Source organism: Pan paniscus, chromosome 1 (genome assembly GCF_029289425.2).
Source record: "Pan paniscus chromosome 1, NHGRI_mPanPan1-v2.0_pri, whole genome shotgun sequence".
NCBI lineage: Eukaryota > Metazoa > Chordata > Mammalia > Primates > Hominidae > Pan > Pan paniscus.
The window spans coordinates 69,561,779-69,585,083 of NC_073249.2; the positions used below are offsets into that span (position 1 = coordinate 69,561,779).

A 23,305-nucleotide genomic window follows, 5' to 3' on the forward strand; every position below is an offset into this window, starting at 1 on the left:
CAGCCTGGACCCCCACCCCTCCCACTTCCTGGCTTCCCATCCTTCAGGTCTCATAGAAGCCTCCTCAACACCCTCCCTGCTTGGTCTCTATCCTTCAGAACCCTCATCACAACCTGTCCTTGCCTCTAGAACGGAAGCCCCATAGCAGCAGGGACCACGTATCTGTTTTAGCTTCAGTTTCTAGCCCAGTGCAGCATTGTGAAAATCCTTAGTAATATTTTTAAAAAGTTTTCGAATTCTACTTTTCTTTGCTGACTTGGCATGTGCTTTCTCCTCTGCCTGTAACCCCCGTTCCTCCTTATTTCCTTGCTAACACCTACTCGTCTTTCAAAGTTCCATGCCACTGTCTCCTTGAGGAAATTGTTCCTGTGCCCCCAGTAGGTAACACACCAGACAGAGGCAAGATTCTCTATCCCGCCCCAGACAAGGAGCCTTTGCTTTGCAGGGCTCCCCTTGGGACCCTCTCTTGCCAGGAGAGCCTCTAGAGAAGCCATCTAGAAGGGCATTCAAGACTCAGCAAGCTCCAGCTCCCAGCCTGGCAGACTGGGTGGGGGAGGGCCCAGCTGGTGGGCGAGGCTGGTTTATCGATGTTGCCGAGAGCCCCGGGGAAATCAAGGTGAAAGGCAGCCACGCTGCTGAGGAGGCCCACCCGTTTATCAACCAGAGGGGCTGGGGCTGGGCGAAAAGAGGCTCGGCTGCCAGAGGCAGCTGTGAGGTGGGAGGTCCACACCACTCCGTGGACCTGGAGGCTGGGCTACACACTGTGCAGCCCGGGCTGCTGCGACAGTGTTTCCAACATGGCGCTAATTCTAGGTAACTAAGTTTGGCTTTAGGAATACCGTCACTGGAGCCACTGGGCTTGCTGACAGAAATCCCCAGCACTTGGCATTGGGCAAGGAGCCCTTAGGGGGTGAAGGGCAGGCTTATTCAGTGGCCTTGGTGCAGTGGGCACACAGGGCACCGGCCCTGGGAGCCTCTGTCTTCCTCTTGCAGGCCAGGGTTGCCTCCTGATTGTGGGTTCCTGTCTGTCTCTCAGGCCCCCAGCCAGGGCCAGCCCAAGGGAGCAGGGGGTGCAGAGCACAACCAGGAGGATGGAGCCAATGGGTGCCTGGAGCAGGGGCACAGAGAGGGAGTCCAACCCAGGAGCCCAGCAAGGCGCTGCAGCTAAAGAGGTCGAGGGAAACATGCAGGGAGACTGCCATCCCTCCCCAGCCCCAGCTGCCCCATAGCAGGAGTGGCCTTGGCATCCCACCTGCTCCACATAGCACCCAGGCCATCTGAGCAGAGTGAAGATGTCAAGGAGAAAACCAAATCGGATTGAGGCTCCTGCTCCCCCTTAATGAGGTTCATTATCAGCAGCTCTGATCCTTGTAAAACCCAGCAGGCCGGATTAGGGGCAGGCTCTCTAATCCTGGCTGACTCCTCCCCACCGAGTGGCCAGCCCTGCAGCTCTGACAAACAAGCCCTTCCTTCCTGGAGGAGCTGGAATTAGGCAGGTGCAGACAGGCTCCTCCCTCACCAGCCCAGGGCACTGAGGCAGGAGCTCTCAGGGAGGATTGGGGCAGGGGGTGGCAAGGCTGCACATCCAGAGGCCTGTCTCCGTGCATGAAAAGGTCATGGGGTTTGGGTGCGGACAGTTCTATGGGCAGTCTGTGGCCAGGAGCTGTGTGTGCTGAGGGACATCGAGTCTGGCTGCATTCCAGGTGAGGCTGGTCTCTGTGCATTCTGTCCAGACTGGACACTAGGTCTCCAAGTAGCAAGTTAAAGAACACACCAATGCTTGCCTTAACAAAAATAATTTATTCCACACACCTCCCAAGGCAGGAGGTAGCGTGGGAATCAAGCACGTGTAAGGCACTGCCCCCACCAGACCCTTCTAACTTCTGCACACTGGAAGGTGAAACCTGGAGAGAGAAGACACTCCCCTCCCTAGCTTCTACCTGGCACCCTCCAAAGATGAGCATTCATCTTGGAGACCAAAATAAAAAAGGACAAAAGACCAGGCTCAGAGGGAGCAGAGCTCAATGGGGGGAAGTGAAAGCAGCCATCTTCTCCTGCAGCTAAGCCAGGGCAAGGCACTAGAGACCCACATCCTTCCCATGCCACCAACTCGTCAGGTCCCACCAAGCAAGCCACTCACCCTACAGCCCAGCAACCATGGCTTGCCTCACCTGGGAGACCAGCACGACTTCCAGAAGCTTCCAAACCCCACCCTGAAGCCAAACCCCACCCAGGAGGTCTGAGGAGCTGGAGGCTGGCCAGGCATAGAGGGCCCGGGGTGGTCCTTCCTCCCAGGGTGCAAAGGCTTCTTCATTGTCCGGAAGGGAGCAGGGTGGGCGGAGCCCCAGCAGCTAGTGAGGAGTTCCATTCCAGCCCACCCAGCTGGGGGACCCTCCTCTGGCTTCACTTGCCCCAATTGAGGGCCAAGACCAAGCAGGAGAGACTGAGGCTCCAGTGAGAATGAGGCAGGACTTCAAATAAGCTGAAAAACAGGAATGTGGTGCTAAGAGGCCAGGGACTGAGCTGCCCTATGCCCGCTGCCCGGGGCTGCCCTCCCTGCGCAGCAGGGGAACCTGGACCCTGCTCCTGTCTTTTGTGTCAAAGGAGCTCTCTGTCCTAGCAGCCCCAAGAAGCTTCACTGGAGCAACTGGTTTTCCTGAATTTCCCACACTTCTAGGCCAGACAAGGAGCAAGGGGTGGGAGGGGAGGGAATGGGGTCAGGGGGCTCGAGGTGCCTAGAGATGGCAGCTCCCTCTCCCGCCTCCTCCCCAGGTGGTTCAGGCTGCAGGGTGGCCAGCATGGCCCTTCAGGGCCCTTATCTTGGCCTGGAAGTAGGTGTACATGGCCAGCAGGCCCATGAAGGACAGGGAATAGAGCCCCACACAGAGGCTGATGTCCAGGTAAGAGAAGCCCCCTCCCAGCACCTGCAGCCACTGGCCTCGGCCCCGTCCAGCTCGGGCCTCCAGCTGGCCCTCAGGGATGTCGACCAGCTGCTTGGAGCTGCGGCCCACGCGCCTGACCTCCAAAGGGCCCCAGAGGCGGTTCTTCTCAGCCCTGGACTCAGCCAGCAATGCAGCCCCTGTGTCTCGCTTGCTCAAGTGCCACTGCCCAAGCGGCTGCTCCTGCTCATTCCTCTGAAGCTCTGCCATGTGCTCAGGAGGCTCCTGGCCTGGTGCAGCTCCGAGGCCAGGGCGCAGCTTCGGGGGTCGACTTGCCTCAGGTCCCTCAGCCGGCACATCTGGGGTGGTGTTTGTGGGGGACTTCATCATCTCAGGCTTCCCAGGGTCCAGAGTTGAATTCCGGCTTTCCAGCTCCAGGGCTCCCATCGCCAGCTCTGGGGCGGCTGCCACATTCTGCACATCCCTCCGGGCAGCTGACCCAGCTGCAGGGAAGTCCAGGATGATGTTGCTTGGGGAGAAGTGGGCCTTGAGGAAGTTGAGGGTGGCTTCCACGTCCCACACGGGCACATCCAGGCGTTCATTGTGGCAGGCAGAACAAAGTTCACGGGGTGGCCACTGCACCTTGGGGAACTGGGGGTCCTCGCTGGGGGCACCTACAGAGGGAAGCATACACAGGCTGGTGGTGACATCGGTCCCACCCAAAAGCCCAGACCACACTCCTCCACTCAGAACGCCAGCTTCCTTGTCTGCAGAAAGGGCTCGCCACTGCCCTTCCAGAGGATGGGTAATTAGAAAATACAGATTACAAACACTAGCCCACAGTGGGAGCTCAACAGATGGCAGCATGGAGGAGGAGGCGGATCCACCTACCCCTCAGCCCCGGCCCTCTGTGGTTTTCCAGGGAAGCGTGAAGAGCGCCATCTCAGTCATTTCCCGGTGTTGGCCAGACCCACTGTCCTGCTATGTGGACTTTACAACCAGCCTTTACCCCAGTACCAGACATGGGAAAGGGCAAGAATACTCATTTTGATCTGTTTTGCAGTCTTTGGTCGGTCTGCTCGTGTTTGTCTTTTTTTGCATTTTTCTGACATTTTCCAAATTATACAAACTGCGCAAATAGGTTACTTTGTCAATTCAAGGGAAAATGCGTTTTCAAGCAAGAGGCAGCTGCTCATGGCAATCCTTGCTTTTACCCAGCAGCAGCCCTCTGGGGTAGGGGTGGGCTCCAAGGGATAGTTGGGGGGAGACCTGAGGGGTACTTGGAAGAGTCAGGATGCTGCTGGGGCTGCAGGCTGTTGGTACCCCAGGTGGGGCCAGCCCTCTAGGCAGCCTCTGGATGAGTCCCAGAGGGTGAGCCACGGCCACCAGCCCCTCACGCAGTGTTGCCCAGGGAATGCATCAGCCCATCCCTTCTGTAGAAGCACCTCTCCTAAAGGTTTTAATAGGGGGACAAGTTGTTGACTACAAGGAAGCAGGAGCAGCAACAGCAAGTGGCATGCAAGTCAGAATGGTTATTTTGGGGAGGGGACAACAAGCAGAGTCAAGGGTCCAGTCATGAGTCATAGTAATCAGGCCTTGTGGAGGGGGCTCTCAGCTTGTGCCTGGTAATTTTGAGTTTCTTCTGAAAGGACCCCACCAGAGAGGGGAGGGAACCACCCTGCTTCTGGCCTCTCAGGGACAGGCCCAGGCTCCTGGCCCTCCAGCAGCAGCTGGGAGCCTGCCGAGGTCAAGGGGCTGAAGGGTCAAATGGAGCATTTGGTGGCAGGGGCGGGGTGGGGGAAGGAGAAGACAGGCACATGTCTTCCTTTCAAAGTTTGATAGGAGGCCCCAGGAGACCACCACCAAGTGCAGGCGCCTGCACCACCACCTGCTCCATTCAGCTCCTTTAACCTCGGCTCCGCCCTGGTCTCCCGCCCCTGGGAGGCTGTCACAGCCACGTGCACCGCTCCCTCCCGACACACAAACCGCCTCCTGTCCACAGATGGCTCCCTCCCGACCCAGCTCCCTGGAGTTTAATGTGTTTACCTGTTAGAGCCATCAGACTCCTGATGAGGAAAAGGAAGCACCATAATGAGGGAACGCAGAGGGCAAGGTTCCCTCCTGGGAGCCAGTGCCTGGTATTTCCAGGAACGACCTGGTCTCCTCCAGCCCCTTCTCTCATCAGACCCTTCCCAGGGAGAGAGAACCCCAGCTCCCTCTGCCCTAGCAGTTTGAGTAAGGGGCCAACAGCCAGAAGACGGAGCAGGGGAGGCGGGAGAGGGACCCCAGTAGGCTAGAGAGGGGCCCTAGAGCAGGGAAAAAGTGAGCAACGGCATGGGAAGACCAGGGTCTTACAGTGTCAAAGCCTTGGCTTCCTCACGTCAAAAATGGGGCTGATGATACTGGCATTGGTTAACAGGCCTGGGCTGTGACTGAGGGGACAATGAGTGTCCCTTCCCCAAATTTTGGCCTAAGACTCCCAAGTATCCTCACCCCCTCGTCCCCCACAGGTGACTCCAGCCTTGGGGATGGTCCTTCCTTACCTGCAAGGCGAGCATTGACCCTGTTGTGGCTAGACCAGAGCCAGAGGACAGCAGCGTTGGGACTCCCCACCCGGTGCATGGAGGCAGCAGCCATCTGCTCGAAGTGGCTAGCGCAGTCTCGGCAGCCGAAGAAGTAGTGCACGTAGCCTCGGATGGCTGGGAGGACCTCCTTGGCCTTGGCTACAGGGCAGAGGAGACGCCACGCACCAGCCCTTCAGGCTGCCAGCCCCACAGCCGTTGCCTCCCCAGGCCACCCTGCCGCCCCCCATCCTGCCGTGGCCACCCCTGCACAGGTGCCACACACCCCAGCCTATGCCAGCAGAGGCCCAGTGTCCCCTTGTCTACTTCTCTACCTGCCATGGTCACTTTACAGGAGACCCCATCCCCCCAAAACTCCTAAACCTGGATCCCCTTCCCTGCCACTAACCTGGGTGCTTGTCACTCACACCCAGGACAAAGTCCACACTCCTTGGCAGGACACTCAGGCTCTTTGTGACATGGTGAGAGAGGTCAGCAGGGGCCACAGGGCCACCGCCCTAGCCCCTGGCCCCTCCTCCCCTGCCCACTCATGCTGCCTGTCCGACTTGCTTCCACCATGCCTCACCTCCCTCGGGCCTGGACCTGGCCTGCACATGCCCTTCCTAATCTGTCTCCATCTCTCCTCGCTCTCCCCTTCCATTCCCCCCACCCCCTCCCACCCACTGGACCCTCTGGACTGGCATCAGCAAAGGCCTGTTAACCAGCCCCACTTTCTTGCTCTAACTGAAACCAGGCTCCCCGCTGAAGACACCACTCCTAATCCAACACACCCCTCCTAAGCCCTTCACCCTCAGGCTCCAGGGCTGCTGGTGCTTGCCTCCAAGCTCGCTCCTTCCTACCGCAAACCTCCCAGGCCTTTAGAAGCCAATCTCCTGCTTTTACCCCTCCACGCAGCAGGACGTTGGCACCCTACTCTCCTCACTCCTGGCAAGGTGAGACCCGCAGCAGCCCACACCTGCCTCTCTCTCTCTCCTCTGCCTTCTCAGCTTGTTCTTCTGCACCCAGCACAGGTGCCCACCTCCCCACCACAAGGCCTCACCACACGGCCCTGGCGTTGCTCAGCCTCTGTCTCCGCTGTTGCTCGGGTTACCCCACTCCTCACCTCCAGGATTTCACTCCCGTTAATGTTTTTTCTTTACTGCGTCATCCATTTATCCCCTGATAAGGGATCATTCCAACTGGGAAAAAGGATGATCATAAAGAAGTTCCCTCTAACCCAGTCATGCCCCAGTTCCTGCTCATTATCTCCAGAATCTTGCCTCCTGGTCTCTCTTCAGCCGAATCCAACAAGGCCATTACCTCCACTACTCCACCGACACAGCCCTTGCTAGAGATGTCCTCATCTTGCGCCACCTCCAGCTGCACTGGCCCCAGTGACTACACCTCTATCTTGAAACACTGGACTCTGGGGCCCCCTTGAAATCACCATGGCCTCCCCCTTTCAGCCTCCTTTGCTGGTGGTTTGATGCTCAGGATTCAGTCCTCAGCACTCTTCTCCACCTCCCTGCCAGGGAGCTCATCCAGTCCCACAGCTTGAGCTCTGATGCTACTAATGACTATAAAGCTAATCTCTCTATTCCCCACCTCTCCCTGGAACTCCAGACTCAACTGTGCACACCTCCATTGGGAGGTCTATTGACACAAAGCGGGCCATTGATTCCACCATCCCAACCCGAGCCCCTGACTCCTCAGCTTATGGGACCATCATCCACCAGAGGCTCAGGCCCCACAACCCTGGAGTCCACCCGAGTCCTGCTTCCCACATACCCTTCCTCCAATCTATCAGTAAGTCCCTCAGCTCTGCCTTTAACATATCCCCAAATCTGACCACTTCCTCCAGGGGCACACTGACAACCCTAGTCCAGGCCCGACCACCACTGCTGGGCGAGCATGCAGCTTGCTCCTCAGCTGCCCTGCCTCCCCCTGCCTGCAGTAGCCCATCCTCCACCTTTCTAAAGTGTTAACCATCTGTCACTTCCGTTAGCCTCTCCAGTGGCTTCTCAAAATGCCAACACCAACCTCCAAACCCTGCCCTCGCCAAGGCCTCTGAGCCCACGAGCGCTCACCTCCGCCCCCGGCCTGTCTCTGCAGCCTCGCCTCCCTCCCTCCGGCCACAGCAGCCTTCTTTCAGTGCTGCCCACACACCAGGCTTGTCCTTTGCACCTGCTGGTCTCCAGCCTGTGCTATGGGCTGAATTATGTCCCCCCAAATTCCTATGTTGAAGCCCTAATCCCCAGCCTCTCAGAATGTGGCCGTATTTGGAGACAGGGTCTTTAAAGAGGTAATGAAGGTAAAATCAGGTCATTAGGGTGGGCCCTAATCCAACAGGACTGGTGTCCTTGCAGGAAGAGGAAATTTGGACATGGATTGGGAGAGGGACAACTGCACGGAGACACAAGGAGAAGACGACCACCGCCCAGCCAAGGAGAGGCTCGAAGAAACCAGCACCGACACCTCCACCTTGCACTTCAGCCTCCAGAACTCAGACAACAGACGTCTACTGTCTGAGCCCCAGCCTGACATTTGTCAGCGCAGCCCAAGGACACCAACACAGCCTGGGAGACTCTCTTCCCAGATGTCCCACACTGCCTTCTCCTCTCCACATGGGTCCCAGCACCGGGCCCTCCACAGGGAAGCCTTTCCCAGACCCCTCTCCAGACAGCACCCGCTCCGGCACTGCTTTGCTTTGTCTTCCTCAGCATTCGTCATCATGGCTGAAGCCATCCCTCTGTGTCTGTCTCCTGCCACTCAGATACTGGCCCTGTGGGGGCAGGGACCTGTCTCATATGCTGCTGTGTCCCCGGCACCTGCAGCGCCACATGGCATGGTGGAGATGCTCCATACACACTGGCTTCCCACACCACTGCCTGGCAGTTCCTCTGATTCACGGGGCTCCACACAGGCTGCTCCCTCTGCTGGGATGCTCCTCTCCTGGCGGAATCCCTACTCACCCATCACCCCTCAACTCACCCCGTAAGGCCTCGGGCCCCTTCCCAATGGCGTCGAGCCTGCCCTCTCTTCACCCCACATCTTTCTCTCCACCACGGCCCTAGCCCTGGTGCACTGCAGGCCTCTCTGTCCCCCTGCCTCACACTAGAGGTCCACCAAGAGCGGGCACTGTCGCCCTTTTCACCCATGTATCTATCCTCCAAGCCAAGCCGCAGCCTGGTATAAACCTGGTTCCTCAATCAGTGTGGACTGAATTGGATGCACATCCTTTCAGTCTTCAAAAGCAGGTGTGGGGCAGCGTGGCCGGAGAACATGGTGGTGCAGTTTGTGGACAATCCGAGGCAGCAGGGGAAACGTGTTTCCCCAACTTCCCCCAGGAAATTGTTTTTCAGTGGGAAGTGCAATAAAATTGCTCAAAGCGCCTGCTATGTATCAGCTATGTAAACTGTAAAATACACGTTTTTTTCTTTGTTAAGAGTATAAAAAAACAGAATCACAATTTTTTCATGAAGACTGAAAGCAAAGCAAACTATAAGCCTGGAGAAAGCCAGGGAGAAGCCTCAGCCCCAGAGCTCCCGGGGCTGAGAACAGGACTGGTTGAATTCCTAAAGTCTGCTCCCTCCTGGGATTGGTTCTATTCTGGCCGTGTGGGGCTACCTGCAGATAGAGCAATCCACCCAGAGCCCCAAGGCTGACTCTCCCCATCCTCTGGCAGCTGGGAGCCAGTGGGGCAATTCAAGGGAGCTTCCCTGCCCCCTCTCCCCTTGGAGGGCCGAACAGAGCAGGGTTGGAGGCACAGTGGGGTGAACGGGCCCTGGACGTACCTGCTTCCTGTGAGTGGTCTACATTTTGCCGAGCTGCCTGCACAGTCAAGAAGTGGAAGAGGACCCACAGGGAGCAGGGAAAGCCCCGGAAATGCGGCTCACTCCCCTGGCAGCCAATCCAGTTCACCTTCTTGGCAAGAACGGCACCCTGAGGGACACATGAGTGTGAGTGCACATATGGAGAAGGAAAAGGATGGGAGAGGCAGAGAGAGAAGCTTCTAGGAGACAGCCCTAAGACAAATGAGGTCCCTCAGTCTATCACCTCGAAGGTGGCATTTCCCTTTCACCAGCTCCACCCACTGAAGCAGCAGCAGACCTAAAAAGCTGTGACCCAGATCAAGCTGCATCCCGTTCCAGCCTCAACTTCCCCAGCTGTAACACAAGGGGGTTATCTCTGAGGTCCCTTCGAGATTTGACACCCTACAAGTCTACAAGGTTTTACACCTCTGCTGGCTGCAGTGACCCACTTTTGCAAATAGCAGCATGAGCAGGAGCCCAGAAGGTGCCCTGGAGAGGGCCAGGGAGGCCATGCTGAGCAGCACCACAAACTAAGAGGCAGCACAGGGTAGTTGTTAAAAACTCTGGTGTCTCACCAAGTTTTCATCCCAGCCCAAACACTTATTGGCTCCGTGAACCCAGACAAGTTGCTTAACCTTTTCAAAGTACTGTTTCTTCATCTGCTAAATGGGGAGAATATCTACCTTCCACTAACATTATGAGGATTAAATGAGATGTGCGCATAGAGAGCTCAATCAATAGTCATTTATTGATTATTAATGTTAGGACCCAACGAAGATCACTGACTCCCTGGTGCAAACTGGCGAAGAAGGCCAGAAATGACAGGGTTAACCCCTTGCACTCTCATAAATACGGAGGATGGAGAGATCTTTATTTGCTTCCCAGACTCACCTCTTTCCTGTCGTCCAGGGCAGTTTTAAAGAAACTGTAGGGAATTTTATTTCTCTTCTGCCTCTTGAGCCATTCATTCACGGAGTGCAGGAAGTTCTGGACTAAGGGCCGGCCAGGGAAATACTGTGGGGAGGAACAAGCGGAAGCTGGAGAGTGAAAAGCAATTCCCCAAGTTCCCCGTCCTGCAGATGGTAGGAAGCTATGCAGAAGAAGGCGGGGGGCGGGGGGCAGGGGGCAGTGGGGAGGAGGTTGTGCAAAGTTCCAAAACCACCAGGAAAACATTCTAACTAAGACACAAATATGACTTCTGTACTACCTTTGCTCTGGGACACCTGGTAAGGCTACAAGACAGGGTAGGGAAGGTGCTCGCTCTAAATGGGGTGGGGTCCTGGAAGTCTCCCTCTCTCAGACCTCAGGCTCCTGTGCAGCACCCCCCGACCATGTGCCACCACTGGGAGGAAGGCTGGAGCACTTGTGCCCCTTGCCAGGGCTGCTGGGAGCCCTGGGCCACACAGTCCTGTCTTTGGGTGGTCCTCGGATAGAGCTGACTTGCCAACTGACTGGCCAGCTGGGTTAGGTGGGCACGAGACCTTTCATTTGGATTCCATGGGCTGCCAGTGAGGACCAGCCAGGCCAGGGGCTCACAGCCAAGATCCAGATCTTGATGGTAACTCCCAGTGGTATCTGAGGAGCATGAAAAGCTACTCTGACAATAAGTCAACTCAAATCTGATTAGTATCAGCACTTTAAAACCACAAGGACTCCAGGGAGGAGGACATATGTTTGTGTATGTGTGTGTGTGCGCGTGTGTGCACGTGCACAGCACAAGGGGCGGAGGGCAGGAGAAAGAGGGGCACAGCAGCAGGCTGGTCAGATAAAACCACAAAGAGGCTGGCCGAGGGGATGAGGACCCTGAGAAACTCACAGCAAAGAAAGCAAAGACAAACATTTGAGAGGAGAAGGATACTGGAGACACAAATGGTAACTAAACAGGAAAACCTGCTAACAGATCCATTCCTCTGAGAAAGCCATTAAATATTCCTATCAAACGTTGGGCTGGACACCTTCCCCCAGAGTGAGAAATGGCCGGAAAAGACCACGCTTTGACACGTGCCCTCCTGGTGAGCCCACACGGGCCTCTGGAACTCACACACAAATTTACAGCTTGAAGTCAGCATTTCTCACTGACCTTCGCCATCAACCTGACTTAGAAACTTCCGCCTTCTAAGGCGACAGTGCCAGAAGGATGGATGAATTAAGGAGCTCTGGACAACTGGGAGCAAGGAAACCCTGGTGCCCACACGCCACCCAGTGGCCACTCCTACCAGCTGCTCACAGGAGCGAGCACAGGCCGGGAGAGGCCGGGTGGGAAGGCACCGGCAGGACATGCAGAGGGCCTCCTGACTGACCGGGCACCTGCAGGGCTGGCAGCTAGCCAGGGGGAGCCAGCAGTGTCCACTGGCACCCTTAGGCGTTCGGGCCTGTGAGCACCATGCACTTGGTGGTAATGGGCATGGGCTGGATGCGAGTGGGTGTGGCTCCCTGCCCAGCCCCTCACTAGCTGGAGGACCCTGGCAAGGTGCTTTAGTTCTCTGGGGCTTTGTTTCACCTTCTATGAAACGGAGATCATGCTGTGGAATCTGCTCTGAGAAACAGAATGAGGAGCTAATATACAAAGAACACTGCAGGCACCGGCAGGGCTGAAGAAATGGTAGCTGCTAGGATACTACTATTCAGGAAGAAGCTACCCAAGCAAGGCAAGGGCCAGAATACTCTACAGACCCCAGGGGATGTGCGGGCAAAACCCAAACGGAGGGTCTCCAGGCCCATGCCCCCGATGCCTCTGCTGCTACTGCGGGGCATACCTGGCTTCCCTCTGTCCTCCACCCCACTGCCAGCCCTACCCTGAGGGCCCTGGCTCTGGCAGGGCAGGCACCTTCATCTCAAGCTCATTCCCAGCCCTTGCTGAAGGCAGAGACTCAGCAGGCACACAGGGGGTGATGCCTCTGCCCAGCTCAGGGACTTTTCTGTATCTCATTCCTTTCCCCCATACCGGCTGCAAACAGCCCCACTGCGGACAAAGAAAATAGCAGGTTTGAGCACAGCTGAGAGATGCGAGTGACACACAAGCCGATCTTCCTGGGGTGACTCCTTTGGAGAGTACTGGACTAGGGTGGTGGGGTGTCTGAGGCATGCCGGGAAAGCATGCTGGGTGCTCTCCCTCATGGGTCAGGAGGAGGGACTGTACGTGGGTCCGTTCTGGATTTTTCCCCTCTAAGTCTCTAGGTTGTCAACCCCAGGCCTCTGCACTGTGAGGACCAAACAGCTCTCAGCCTTGGAGGAAAGGTCTCTATTATGGCAATGGACTGAAGAACAAGGGCTCATTTTGCATGGGACTTCAGTGAGGGGCCAATGACTGTCCTGCCTTAGGCTGAAATGTCCCTGTCAGGCCCTCTCAGTGTCACCACGCATGCATGTGACCAAGCCAGGGGGCCAGGACAGGGAGGTGGGAAGGAGGGATCAGGCTGGCAGGAAGTTCCCAAGGAGAGGCACAAATCACCCGAGGGCAGCCCCAGCTTCCTGCAGACCCACACTGAGGAGGGCGGGCTCAGATCCGGGCCCCAGGGCCAAGGGAGGCTGAGCCAGCAGCCAAACCCGAAGCGCCCAGAGCCACATCTGACTCAGCAGTACTGAGCAGCAGAGTCCAGGGTTTCCAGCAGGGACGCAATGGCCAGGATCTGGAACCAAAGGGAAGGGCGCAGAGAGGGAATGGCAGCCACCTCTCACCTTCAGAGAGGAAGGAGCACAGGCTCAAGGCCTGACCAGAACACCTCCAGGCTGGCAGAACGAAGGCATGGCACTTGAGCTCCCTGGGCCTCTTAAATTGGGGTGGACAAAATAAACCACCCACCTCGCAGAGTAGTTAAAAGGATTAAATCCTAGACAAACATCAGGTCCTCAATAAATAGGAGCTACCCTTCGTGGAGTAGCCACCTTCCCAGGGAAACTATAAAGGAATAAGGAAGGCATGGCCAGGGCCAGGGATCGGGTCAGACTGGGAGGGAAGCAAGGAGTATCAGAAGAGCATCCTCTCCTTCGCCAGGGTGTCCTAGGGGTCCTGCTTTCCCAGTGACCACGGCAAGGGGTGGGAAGCCACACTGGGGCTCTGACTGAGGACTCAGGCAGGCAGAGCCACAGTCACTGAATCAGCTGGAAATATCCCCAGGTAGGGGGCACGGGCCCTGTGTCCCACCCACACTGCTGCATGGGGCAGGGTTGTCCCTGGCAGTGTGGGGCTGGTGTGGGGTATGGCTGAGGCTGGAGGGTATCACCTATGGTGGACAGGGAGAGCTGTGGGTCCAGGTGTCCAGCCAGACCATGGGCTTCTGGAGGGAGGGGCTGACGGGGTGCCCAGCTTACAGGAACGCACACTGACCATCCGTAGAATTGCATAGACAAGGGAAGCCATGGCCCTGCTCACCTTGGCCAGCACTGCCACAAACTTTTTCAGGGCCACCAGGCGCTGCCCTTCCAGGACCGGGAACCTGCCCACTTCTATCCGCAGGATGTAGTGCAGTGCAGATTCCAGGTCAGCCATGTAGATCTTGGAGCTGAGGACCCAGAGGGAGATAGAGAGAGAAAGAAGTATTAACCATGGTGCAGGGGCTGCAAGGAGCATCCAGGGCTAAAGGGAGAGAAGAGAAGGGGCACTGCTGATGGTCACAGAGTCTTGTAAGTTACCACTGGCTTCTGCCAGAAATGTGCTGTGTGACCTTGGGTAAATTACCTAATTTCTCTGAGCCTCAATTCCTCATCTGTAAGATAGGAATAACACATTGCTCACAGGTAAGTTGCTGAGAGGATCAAATAAAAGCACAAATGTAAAAAACTCTCAGCAGCTCCTGGCAGGGAGTAGGAGTTTTCTCTCTCCAGGCCCACAGCCACCCCTCCTGCAACTCACTAATCAGGCCAGCTCCGAGCCAAGACCACTAGACATAATCAGACCAGCAGGTTCATACACACGACATGGCTCTGGAAAAACTGGGCCCTCTCTGAAAGACCAGGGTTTAGCTGCCCACCGAGGCTGGGAAATGGCGACTGGGGGCAGGAGGGGAAGCAGGGCCTGTATTTCTTTCAGGGCTGATGCGCTCACAGCTGCCGGACCTCACGTCTTAGGTGGGCCCATCTCACACCTCTCCGCAGCCCTCATGGAAGGGCCGGAGGCTCCATGCTGGCCCCAGGCCCATCATGCTGGGGTCCAGGCTCAGGGTTCTGATGGCAGGGGCCAGGAAAGTTGGGTGCCTCTTCCCCTGTCTCTTGAGACCTGGGTTCTCACCTCAGTTTGACTGTGAGCTAGTTTGTGAGCTTGGGCAACTCAGTTGACTTTCCTGGGCCTCAGTCAGCTCACCTGTAAAACACATGACTTGCTCCTGACCCCTCCATGACAACCTCCTGAGGTTGGAAAGAGCCAATAAGGTCAACTAACGGGGTACGCACTGTGGCTGCCTATGCTCCTCCTCAGGGCAAGGTCTCCTCTGTGTTCCACTTTGGTGTCCTTGGGCCTCAGTTTACCTCTCCATTCCTGTGCCCTGCCTCCAGAAGTGGCCCCATGACTGAATGAGGTAACACAGGGAAGGTGCCCAGCACAGAGCCTGGCACATACACCAGCCCAAGCTATTACAAGAACGTCAATGGTTTGCATAACTGTAATGATCGAATGATTATGATGATCATTCATAATGACGGAATGATCATAATGATTACACCACCCCTCACTCTCTCTTTCCTTCTCCCTTGATCTACTAAAAGTCTCTCCATTTGGCACTTTCCACCCTTAAAGTCCCTCATGCTAGGATGCAAAGTCCTTCTTGCAATCACCTTTCCCCCACTGTCTCATGCATCCCCTTGTGAGGGGCACCGTCCTGGCCAGCTCTGAGCTCCCTGGTCAGACATTTCCACCTGGTATGCAGCTGGTACCAGTGCAGGAGGTCTACAGCTCTGTCTCACTGCCTAACCACAACAGAAAAGGCAAGGAGCCTCAGAGAGAAGAGCAGCTCTCTCATGCTTACGACTGTGGACACACACACAGGTGACCTGAAAAGGCAGTGAACTCACTGACACCACAGGCATTCAAGTGAGGTTGGGTGCCTTCCTAGAAGGGATGCCGTAGGGTCTGCACAAGCAGAGAATGCATCTGCCTGTACATATCTGCTGCCACAGTGCCTAGCACATAGTGAGTACTCAAAAATATTGACTGCACAAATAATTGCTTGGGTGGGAAGTTGGTCTGGAGGCCTCAGAGTGTCCTTGCATGCAGATTCCCCATTTGTGAGCAGAGTTAAGCTGAAGGAGCGTGGGCATGGAAGGTGTTCATTCCCCAGTCAGCCCCGGCCCCGCAACAGACACCAGAGGCACCGCAGCTAAATGCCGCTCCCACACATTGAAGGTCCCTGAGCACAGCCAGCCCCCAGGGTGGGGGACAGCCTGGCTCAGAATGTACACACTAATCATATGACAAGGAAGAAGAATGAGCAAGAGGGCGTGGGTGTGAAGGTGTGGTGGTCTGTGATCAGAGGAAGGAGAAGAAGTGAGGAGAACCAGGCGTAGCCTTACCGATCTGCAAATTTCCAAACAGTGGGAGCTATCTTGTTAGCAGTGGTTGGTGCAACTGTGGTCTGGGCAGCCTCCCTGGTGAGCCCAGAGAGTCTCTGCAGGTAAGCGGTATAGAAGGACCTGGATTCCATGAGCCTGTGAGGGCACAGAACCAGGGAGGAGAGGCAGTAAGTGCAGAGAACAAGATTAGAGCTAACCAATGTCAGAAGAGGAAGAAGGGTGGCTCATCAGACAGGAAGGTTTATTAAATATGTGAACGAGATTCCATCTTGTCCTCTGTGAGGCCAGAAGATGGCACCCAGGCCTTGCTGTAACCTTTCTAATCACTGCACATGCTCTGGAAAGCCTCTCTGACACCAGCCTGATGTCAAACCTCACCTGGTAAGGCAATTGGGCCCGAGAATTCCCCCAGTGGCCCTCTGGCTCCAGGCAGGGCATGGAAAGGCACGGGACAGCCCGGTGCCCACAGACAGGAACGGCGGAGTGTGACTCCCTTCCCCAAGGACCCCGAGATTCAAAATGGCAGCTGCCCATCCATAAGCTCGCCCTGAGGTACTATGAGTGACATTACCCCCTAAGAAGTCCAGGGAGTTTGATATGGGATTTTTCAAAAAACAGGTAGCAACAATGACAAAGAGCCTCCAGAATTCTCTAAATCTTTTTACGGTCTTTTTGGTTTCTTTCTTTTTTCCGACAGAGAGGAGTCCTCCAGGGCACGGGATACCTCCTGAGTGCATATTCCCTCTCACCCACAGCCAGGGCACCTGCAGAGAGAGACGCCGGGTCCAGCAGCAGCGTGAGGGCTGCCCCGGGGGAGCTGGCATGGGACGCACGGCTTCATTCCACTCCACCATCCTGGGTTTCTCGGTGAGCAGATGGCTCGGGAGGCAGCATCGTCACAAACAATTTTCCCCTCCACCAACTCCGAGAGAGGAGACAATGCCTTCTCTCCCCACCATCACTGGCACTTTCTGGGCCTGCCCGGAAAGCGAGTGCCTCCCTGTCCTTGGTGGCATCGCACCTCCTGGGCCCTCTAGCAGGTGATCTGGGCCAGGGTGAGGCCAAGTGGCCACCCTGCCCGGCGCCGTGTGGGTCGGCACTGAGGGCCCCGAGGAGCAGCTCACCAGGCACCACAGGCAAGCCTTGCCTCCCTGGCCCAATGCTCCTGCCTGCGGGGCCTGGCTGACATCAATCATCTGCCCAGGGAGGGCACCAAGGCACCATCTGGTGCCATTAACGGGCCATTCAGCAGCGGGAGCCTGGCAGAGGGGCTGAGGCTGGCCTGATTGTTTTCTCTCGGCATTTTGGAACTGGCTATTGTCTGGCTGCTAATGAACTTTTCTGCAATTAGAAAACCAAAGGGAGGGAGGGTCAGGCATATATGAGTGCTTGCCAGGCCTGTAGCCTGCCAATGAGTCTGCCTGCGAACAGAAGAGGGTGGGGAAGAGGGCCAGGGCTGTGGTGGGGACGTAATGAGGGTGCAGGCGACACTGGGTGCGGGGGGCTGAGGCCTTTGAGGTCTCTGAGCTGCGGAACAGGGTTAGCGTTTCAGGCCCAGGCTCCTGACGGTGGAGGCGCTGGCCCCGCAGACAGCAGACTGCAGCTTCTCCTGAGGGGGCTCTTCAGAAAGAACATGTTGGCCACTGTGAAAGGCAGGCAGCCCCTCTGGGCAAGAAGGAAGGATGAGCACAGGGAGGGACGAGAGGGGACGCCAGGAGACAGGATACTCACACGGGGACTCGGGAGACAGAGCCATTCCGGAACAGCAGGTAGCAAGAGGGGAAGTCGGTGACACCAAACTTTCTCACCACATTGGCCTCTGTGTTCAGCACCCTGCGCACCGCCACACCTTTGTGCTGGGACAGGTCCAGAGCCACCTGCAGGGACAGCAGAACATCTGGGGGCCAGGCCACCGGGTGGAGGGAGCCAGGGCTGGGTCCCAGCTCGGTGACCTGTGAAGGCACCCAGATGGCAGCTGTGCTCCTTCCAGACTCTAAACCCACAAAGAGTGGACCACAGTGATGCGCGAGAGATACTCGCCATCAACAGCAGCTAACCAGTAGGTAGCAAGTGCCAATCACTGCCCAGGAGGAGAGGCCTTGGAGCTGTGCACGCCACACACGCTTTAATTTCTTATGACAGTCCCAACTGGGTAGTATTTTCTTTCTAATGAAAGCAATTTGTAAAGAGCACAATAAAATGTGGTTTCATTTTAATTCTCGTTTGTTTTTTGCACTGAGCCAGCATGTTCTTGTCTTTAAGACCTTCACACCCCAAGACTGCTCTCTGATGTCCAGGATTCCCCAGGGCCTTCTCATAACATTTTTCTAAAGGGAAAAGATCCCTTTAGAAATTACTAATTATTGTTTGTTTGAAATATCAATTGTTGGGGGCAAGAGCAGTCTTCCTTATGGAAGCTTGAGTCACAGATGTTTAAAGAACTGTGATTTTATTGTGTTCAAATACATATGGTAACAAATTTCATGGGTAGGATACAAACAAAATAAACCTTTGGAATTGGGTAAACTTCTAAACAGCAGGCTAACTCTGAGCCCAGTATGTGCAGTAGTCAGAGGGGCCCTTTGGTCAATGTGTGTAGTTATAAGAAGATCTGAAAACGTTTCTTAACATGGGGCTCTCTGAAGGCAACAAGAGGCCTTGTTGAGATGACAATGTCCCCACATTAGAAATGGGAAGAGAAGTTCTGAGCATAATCGGACAGGCCATCTGCAAATGGCAGGCACGGACTTCTGTTACTGACGTCTCACTCTTCACCATGGAGCAGGTGGCGCCCCCTAGCCTTTATTCTTATATTTATAAAGCTTCCTATCTAGACTCCGAATCAGAAAAATATACATCGGTCATCATTATTTTTTTTAGAAAGAAATAAGAGAAAGCACTAGCTAACCTGTATTGCATAGGTATTATGTAGTGTCCACACAGATTGCCTCATTTATCTTCAGAGAAACACTGAAATAGCAGCTATTCTCAGGCCTGACTAAGAGATGCGGCACCGTACACTACAGTTGCCTGCATTGGAATCCTGGCCCCACTGCACCAAACCTTTCCCTGACCAAATTTCCTTACTTGCAAAATAATAATAACAACAATAATAATAATACCACCAACTTCAGGGGGGCTGTTCTGAGAACTGAAGGGGTTAATGTTATTAAAATGCCATAACAGTGACTAGCACATAGTAGGTACATAAGTGTTTACTTAAAAATAAAGCTCCCAGGCCGGGCATGGTGGCTCATGCCTGTAATCCCAGCATTTTGGGAGGCCAAGGTGGTCAGATCACAAGGTCAGGAGATCAAGACCATCCTTACCAACATGGTGAAACCCCGTCTCTACTAAAAATATAAAAAAATTAGCCTGGTGTGGTGGCGGGCGCCTGTAGTCCCAGCTACTCAGGAGGCTGAGGCAGGAGAATGGCATGAACCTGACAGGTGGAGCTTGCAGTGAGCCAAGATTGTGCCACTGCACTCCCGCCTGGGCGACAGAGCGAGACTCCATCTCAAAATAATAAAAATAAAGTTCCTGGTTGGGCGCAGTGGCTCACGTCTGTAATCCCAGCATTATGGGAGGCTGAGGTGGGTGGATCTCCTGAGGTCAGGAGTTTGAGACCAGCCTGACCAAAATGGTGAAACCACGTCTCTACTGAAAATACAAAATTAGCCAGGCATGGTGGTGCATGCCTGTAATCCCAGCTAATTGGGAGGCTGAGGAAGGAGAAATGCTTGAACCTGGGAGGTGGAGGTTGCAGCGAGCCAAGACAGTGCCATTGCACTCCAGCCTGGGCAACAAGAGTGAAACTCCGTCTCACAAAAATCAAAATAAATAAATAAATATAAAGCTCCTATCTTGTAGCTGGAGAAACTGAGGCTTAGAAGTGAAATCATGCCTCCAGATCACACAGCTTGCATATGCCTGAACTGTGCTACAAATCCCAGCTTAGTGTGGCTCCAGAACCTGGGCCCTTAGCCACTGGTCCCACGCTAAGCACCACTGCATGGGCATGGGGCACTTGGCTCCAACCACTGGGACCCCAGCCCCTTGGTACTCAAGGACTGTGGTGGGAGGGGAGGGAAAAGACCTGATTCCAATCACCATTTATCACCTCTACATAACAGGCATGACCCCAGGCATGAACTGGGACCCCAGAGGGTCAGGCACTCCTTCAGCCAAGCTGTCTTTCCCCTCCCCAACCCCTGTGCCTCCTCTCTCAGGGCTGAGAGGCCTGGAGACAGCATCTGGCTTCAGCTCAGACTCTCAGCTGTGCTTGTTGAGTTTCAGCAGGAAAATCACTCAGGCTGACAGTGCAGTTTAATTTCATGCCTATTCTCATGCCTGTCTCCCTGCACTGACTTGGAGTATCTCCCGTGCACTGGCACGTCCCACCTTTGCAGCTGGGAAAAGCTCACAATTGGTCTATGGAGAAGTCCATGAACCAATGGCAGAATGGTGAGCTCTCTGCATTAGGCGAGAGGAATGGATCCTTATAAAGCACCTACTATGTGTCAGCTGCAATCCAGGCCCTTTACATAAACTGCTGCATTTGACTTTCCCAACAATACTATGGAGAAACGTAATCATCCCTGCTTTCTAGACAGGGCACTGCAGCTAGAAGCGCTGGGGAGCTGGCTCACGGATGCCCCACATGAGACAGAGCGGCATCTGGGTAAAGGACCCCATTTCCTCCGGTGGGGCTAGGGCATCGCTAATGTTCCCTCCCTCCCAAATATTTCACTCCAGTCCCATGGAGTGGGACACTGTGGAAACAACATTGGCTTTGGAGCCAGACGGACCTGGTTCAAAGCCCTCTTCTACCAACTTACTAGCTGTGTGATCTTGGGCATGCTATTTGATCACCTTCATTAATTTTGGGGATTAGCAGCTACGTGTGTCAGCAATCTGGTCCAATGCTCAATAACAGCAGGTGTTATATTTGATTTCCGTGAAGGAGATAAGAATAAACAGCAAGGTTCTGAAACGCAAAGGTCCAGCTCCTGCACTTCCCATGGCTCCCAGCAGGGGTCAGGCCAATGCCAGGCTAAAAGACCCAGGCAGCCAAGACCCTAGAATTGGCAGGAAAAGCCCTGCTCCCAAACTGGGGCTCTCTCTCCATGGCTATCCAAGAATTGCAGGGAACTTCAGGGCAGCTTACCTCTCTACCCAGGTAGGAGCCTCCCTTTTCAAAGATCAGAGCCAGGTACTCTTCGTTATTTCTCGCAAAGAATCCATCAATCTCCTCCAGCCTGCAAGAGACAACTCTGGCAGTCACTCTGCACAGCCAGCAGAAATAAGACAAAACCGCTGGCGACGCCAGACGCTGGTGATGCAGTGCTGCAGGTATGGCCATCCCGCCCTCCTCCGCTTCCACACAGGGCTCTCCAAGGGAGTCAACCAAACCTTTAGTCTCAAAGGATGTTGCTCTTGTTATCTAACCCTGGCTCTTCATCTGACCTACCTTGGGTGCTTGGTTTTGTTTTTGCTTCCTGTCTCTTTTTAAAAGTCAAGAGTGGGCCGGGTGCGGTGGCTCACGCCTGTAATCCCAACACTTTGGGAGGCTGAGGCGGGTGGATCACCTGAGGTCTGGAGTTCGAGACCAGCCTGGCCAACATGGTGAAAGCCCGCCTCTACTAAAAATACAAAATTTAGCTGGGTGTGGTGGCGGGCACCTGTAATCCCAGCTGAGGCAGGAGAATCACTTGAACCCGGGGAGTGGAGGTTGCAGTGAGCTGGGATTGCACCATTGCACTCCAGCCTGGGCTACAAGAGCAAAACTCCGTCTCCAAAAAACAAACAAACAAACAAAAAGAGTCGGGAGTGGGTAGGAGGCCGTGTGGGGAGGGGGACTGGGAAGGGCTGCTTTGAGACCAGTTGTCTCCATGTGCTGGGGCAGGCCCAGGCTAACTGGATGTGGTTTTTATTGGTCCCCTGAGAGCTGGGAGGTATTAGAACCCAACAGCTATAAGTCTGGAACTGTGACAAGTCACGACCAAGGGGGAGATGTGCTCTTTCCTCCCTAGAGCAGGCATTAAAAAGCAATGAAAGAATCAGAAAGCCTTGGGTTCGGGAGACCTTAGAAGCCATCTATATCTCTAACCCCATCTCCTTATTTTAAGATGAGGAAACTGAGGCCCAGTTTCCAAAACAAAACAAAACATATCCAAAACGAAACAAAACAAACAAAAACATGGTATTGATGCTGGAGCCCAGCCAGTGACAGTCCAAATGGATATGCTAGACAGGTGAGGGCCAGAGTGCACCCCGCTGGGGTGGAGGAAAAGAGGTGTTGAGCCTTTAGGGTGGCATCAGGTGGCCAGCCTCTCAGACCTCTTCCCTGGGTCTCCCCTAGGCTGGCAGAAGAGCACAACCTACATGGGGGCCAGTACCCCTTTCCCCACTCCCACCCTCAGACTTCAGAAGAGGCAGCTCACCTTTCATCACACATCTCTACCTCCTTCCTAAAGTTCTTTAAAAGGATTGCTTTGGGCTGGGTGCAGTGGCTTATGCCTGTAATCCCAGTACTTTGGGAGGCCAAGGCAGGCGGATTGCCTGAGCTGAGGAGTTTGAGACCACCCTGGGCAACATGGTGAAACCCCATCTCTACTAAAAATACAAAAAATTAGCCAGGCTTGGTGGCAGGCGCCTGTAGTCCCAGCTACTCGGGAGGCTGAGGCGGCAGAATTGCTTGAACCCAGGAGGTGGAGGTTGCAGTGAGCCAAGATCGTGCCGCTGCACTCCCAGCCTGGGCAACAGAGCGAGATTCTGTCTTCCAAAAAAAAAAAAAAAAAAAGGATCACTTTGAGAGACCTTGGCAGGATTGCTTGAGCTGTTGCTTTTGAGATACCCCAGGGCTGAAAATGTGCCATGAGGATGTACGTGTGTGTGTAAGGAGGGAGATGGAAACACAGTCATTGAGAAATAGAAGAAGCAAGGACCAGGGCACAGGGTGACATGGGTGTTTTCTGGAGAGACAGGGTCTGGCTGTGGAACCCCAAACCGCATAAAGACTATGCTGCATCCAGGGTCCCCTGGAGGCCCTCTGGAGGATGGAAAATTGGGAAAGATGACAAAGGAGTCATTGTGAGTTGGATTCAACCCCAACTGACACTTGGAAACACAATCTCTCAGCAGGGCCATGCCTCTGAGAGCACCTGCACACAAACTTTTAAGAGAGCCTCTGCGCACCAACAGCGGCCTCATGAGGCCTTCTTAGCACCTGGGGCCTCCACTGTGTACAAGGCTGGGCTCCCTCTAGCAGCTCCTGCTGGTACATGGATTTGTTCCTTCTTGGCAAGAGTCCTCTGAGGTGGGCATTATCCTATCTTGAGTTCTGATCCAGAAGTGGGGAGCCTAGTGTTTTTAATCTAGCTGTCTCTTCTTTGGGAGAGTATGGGCAAGACCATGCACCTTACTGTCTTCATTTTCCTGGAAAAGAGGCAAGCTGGGAAGCTTGCCTGGCTGACAGATACAGAGCACCGGCCACTGCACCTGATGCTCTGCCGTACAGAGAGCCAGGGGCCACCCCCATGCCCCAGGC

At 54.9% G+C, this 23,305-nt stretch overlaps 1 protein-coding gene across 3 annotated transcripts in view; it reads right to left on the minus strand.

Moving 5' to 3' along the window:
* Positions 1–1,780: 1,780 nt before the first annotated feature.
* The window catches only part of QSOX1 (quiescin sulfhydryl oxidase 1), a 43,236-nt gene continuing 21,711 nt past the window's right edge, over positions 1,781–23,305 (minus strand). The window contains exons 5-13 of one of the 3 annotated variants that reach the window (XM_034941761.2): positions 20,924–21,014; positions 17,488–17,633; positions 15,757–15,891; positions 13,625–13,754; positions 10,144–10,266; positions 9,235–9,382; positions 5,423–5,602; positions 3,216–3,553; positions 1,781–2,482 (exon numbers count right to left, since the gene is read on the minus strand). In XM_034941761.2, coding sequence (XP_034797652.1) covers positions 2,474–2,482; positions 3,216–3,553; positions 5,423–5,602; positions 9,235–9,382; positions 10,144–10,266; positions 13,625–13,754; positions 15,757–15,891; positions 17,488–17,633; positions 20,924–21,014 — 1,300 coding nt within the window. In that variant the 3' untranslated portion in view covers positions 1,781–2,473. Of the gene's footprint in view, positions 3,554–5,422; positions 5,603–9,234; positions 9,383–10,143; positions 10,267–13,624; positions 13,755–15,756; positions 15,892–17,487; positions 17,634–20,923; positions 21,015–23,305 lie in introns of all 3 variants that reach the window. The other 2 variants (XM_034941754.2, XM_034941744.3) reach the window with 2 other exon arrangements.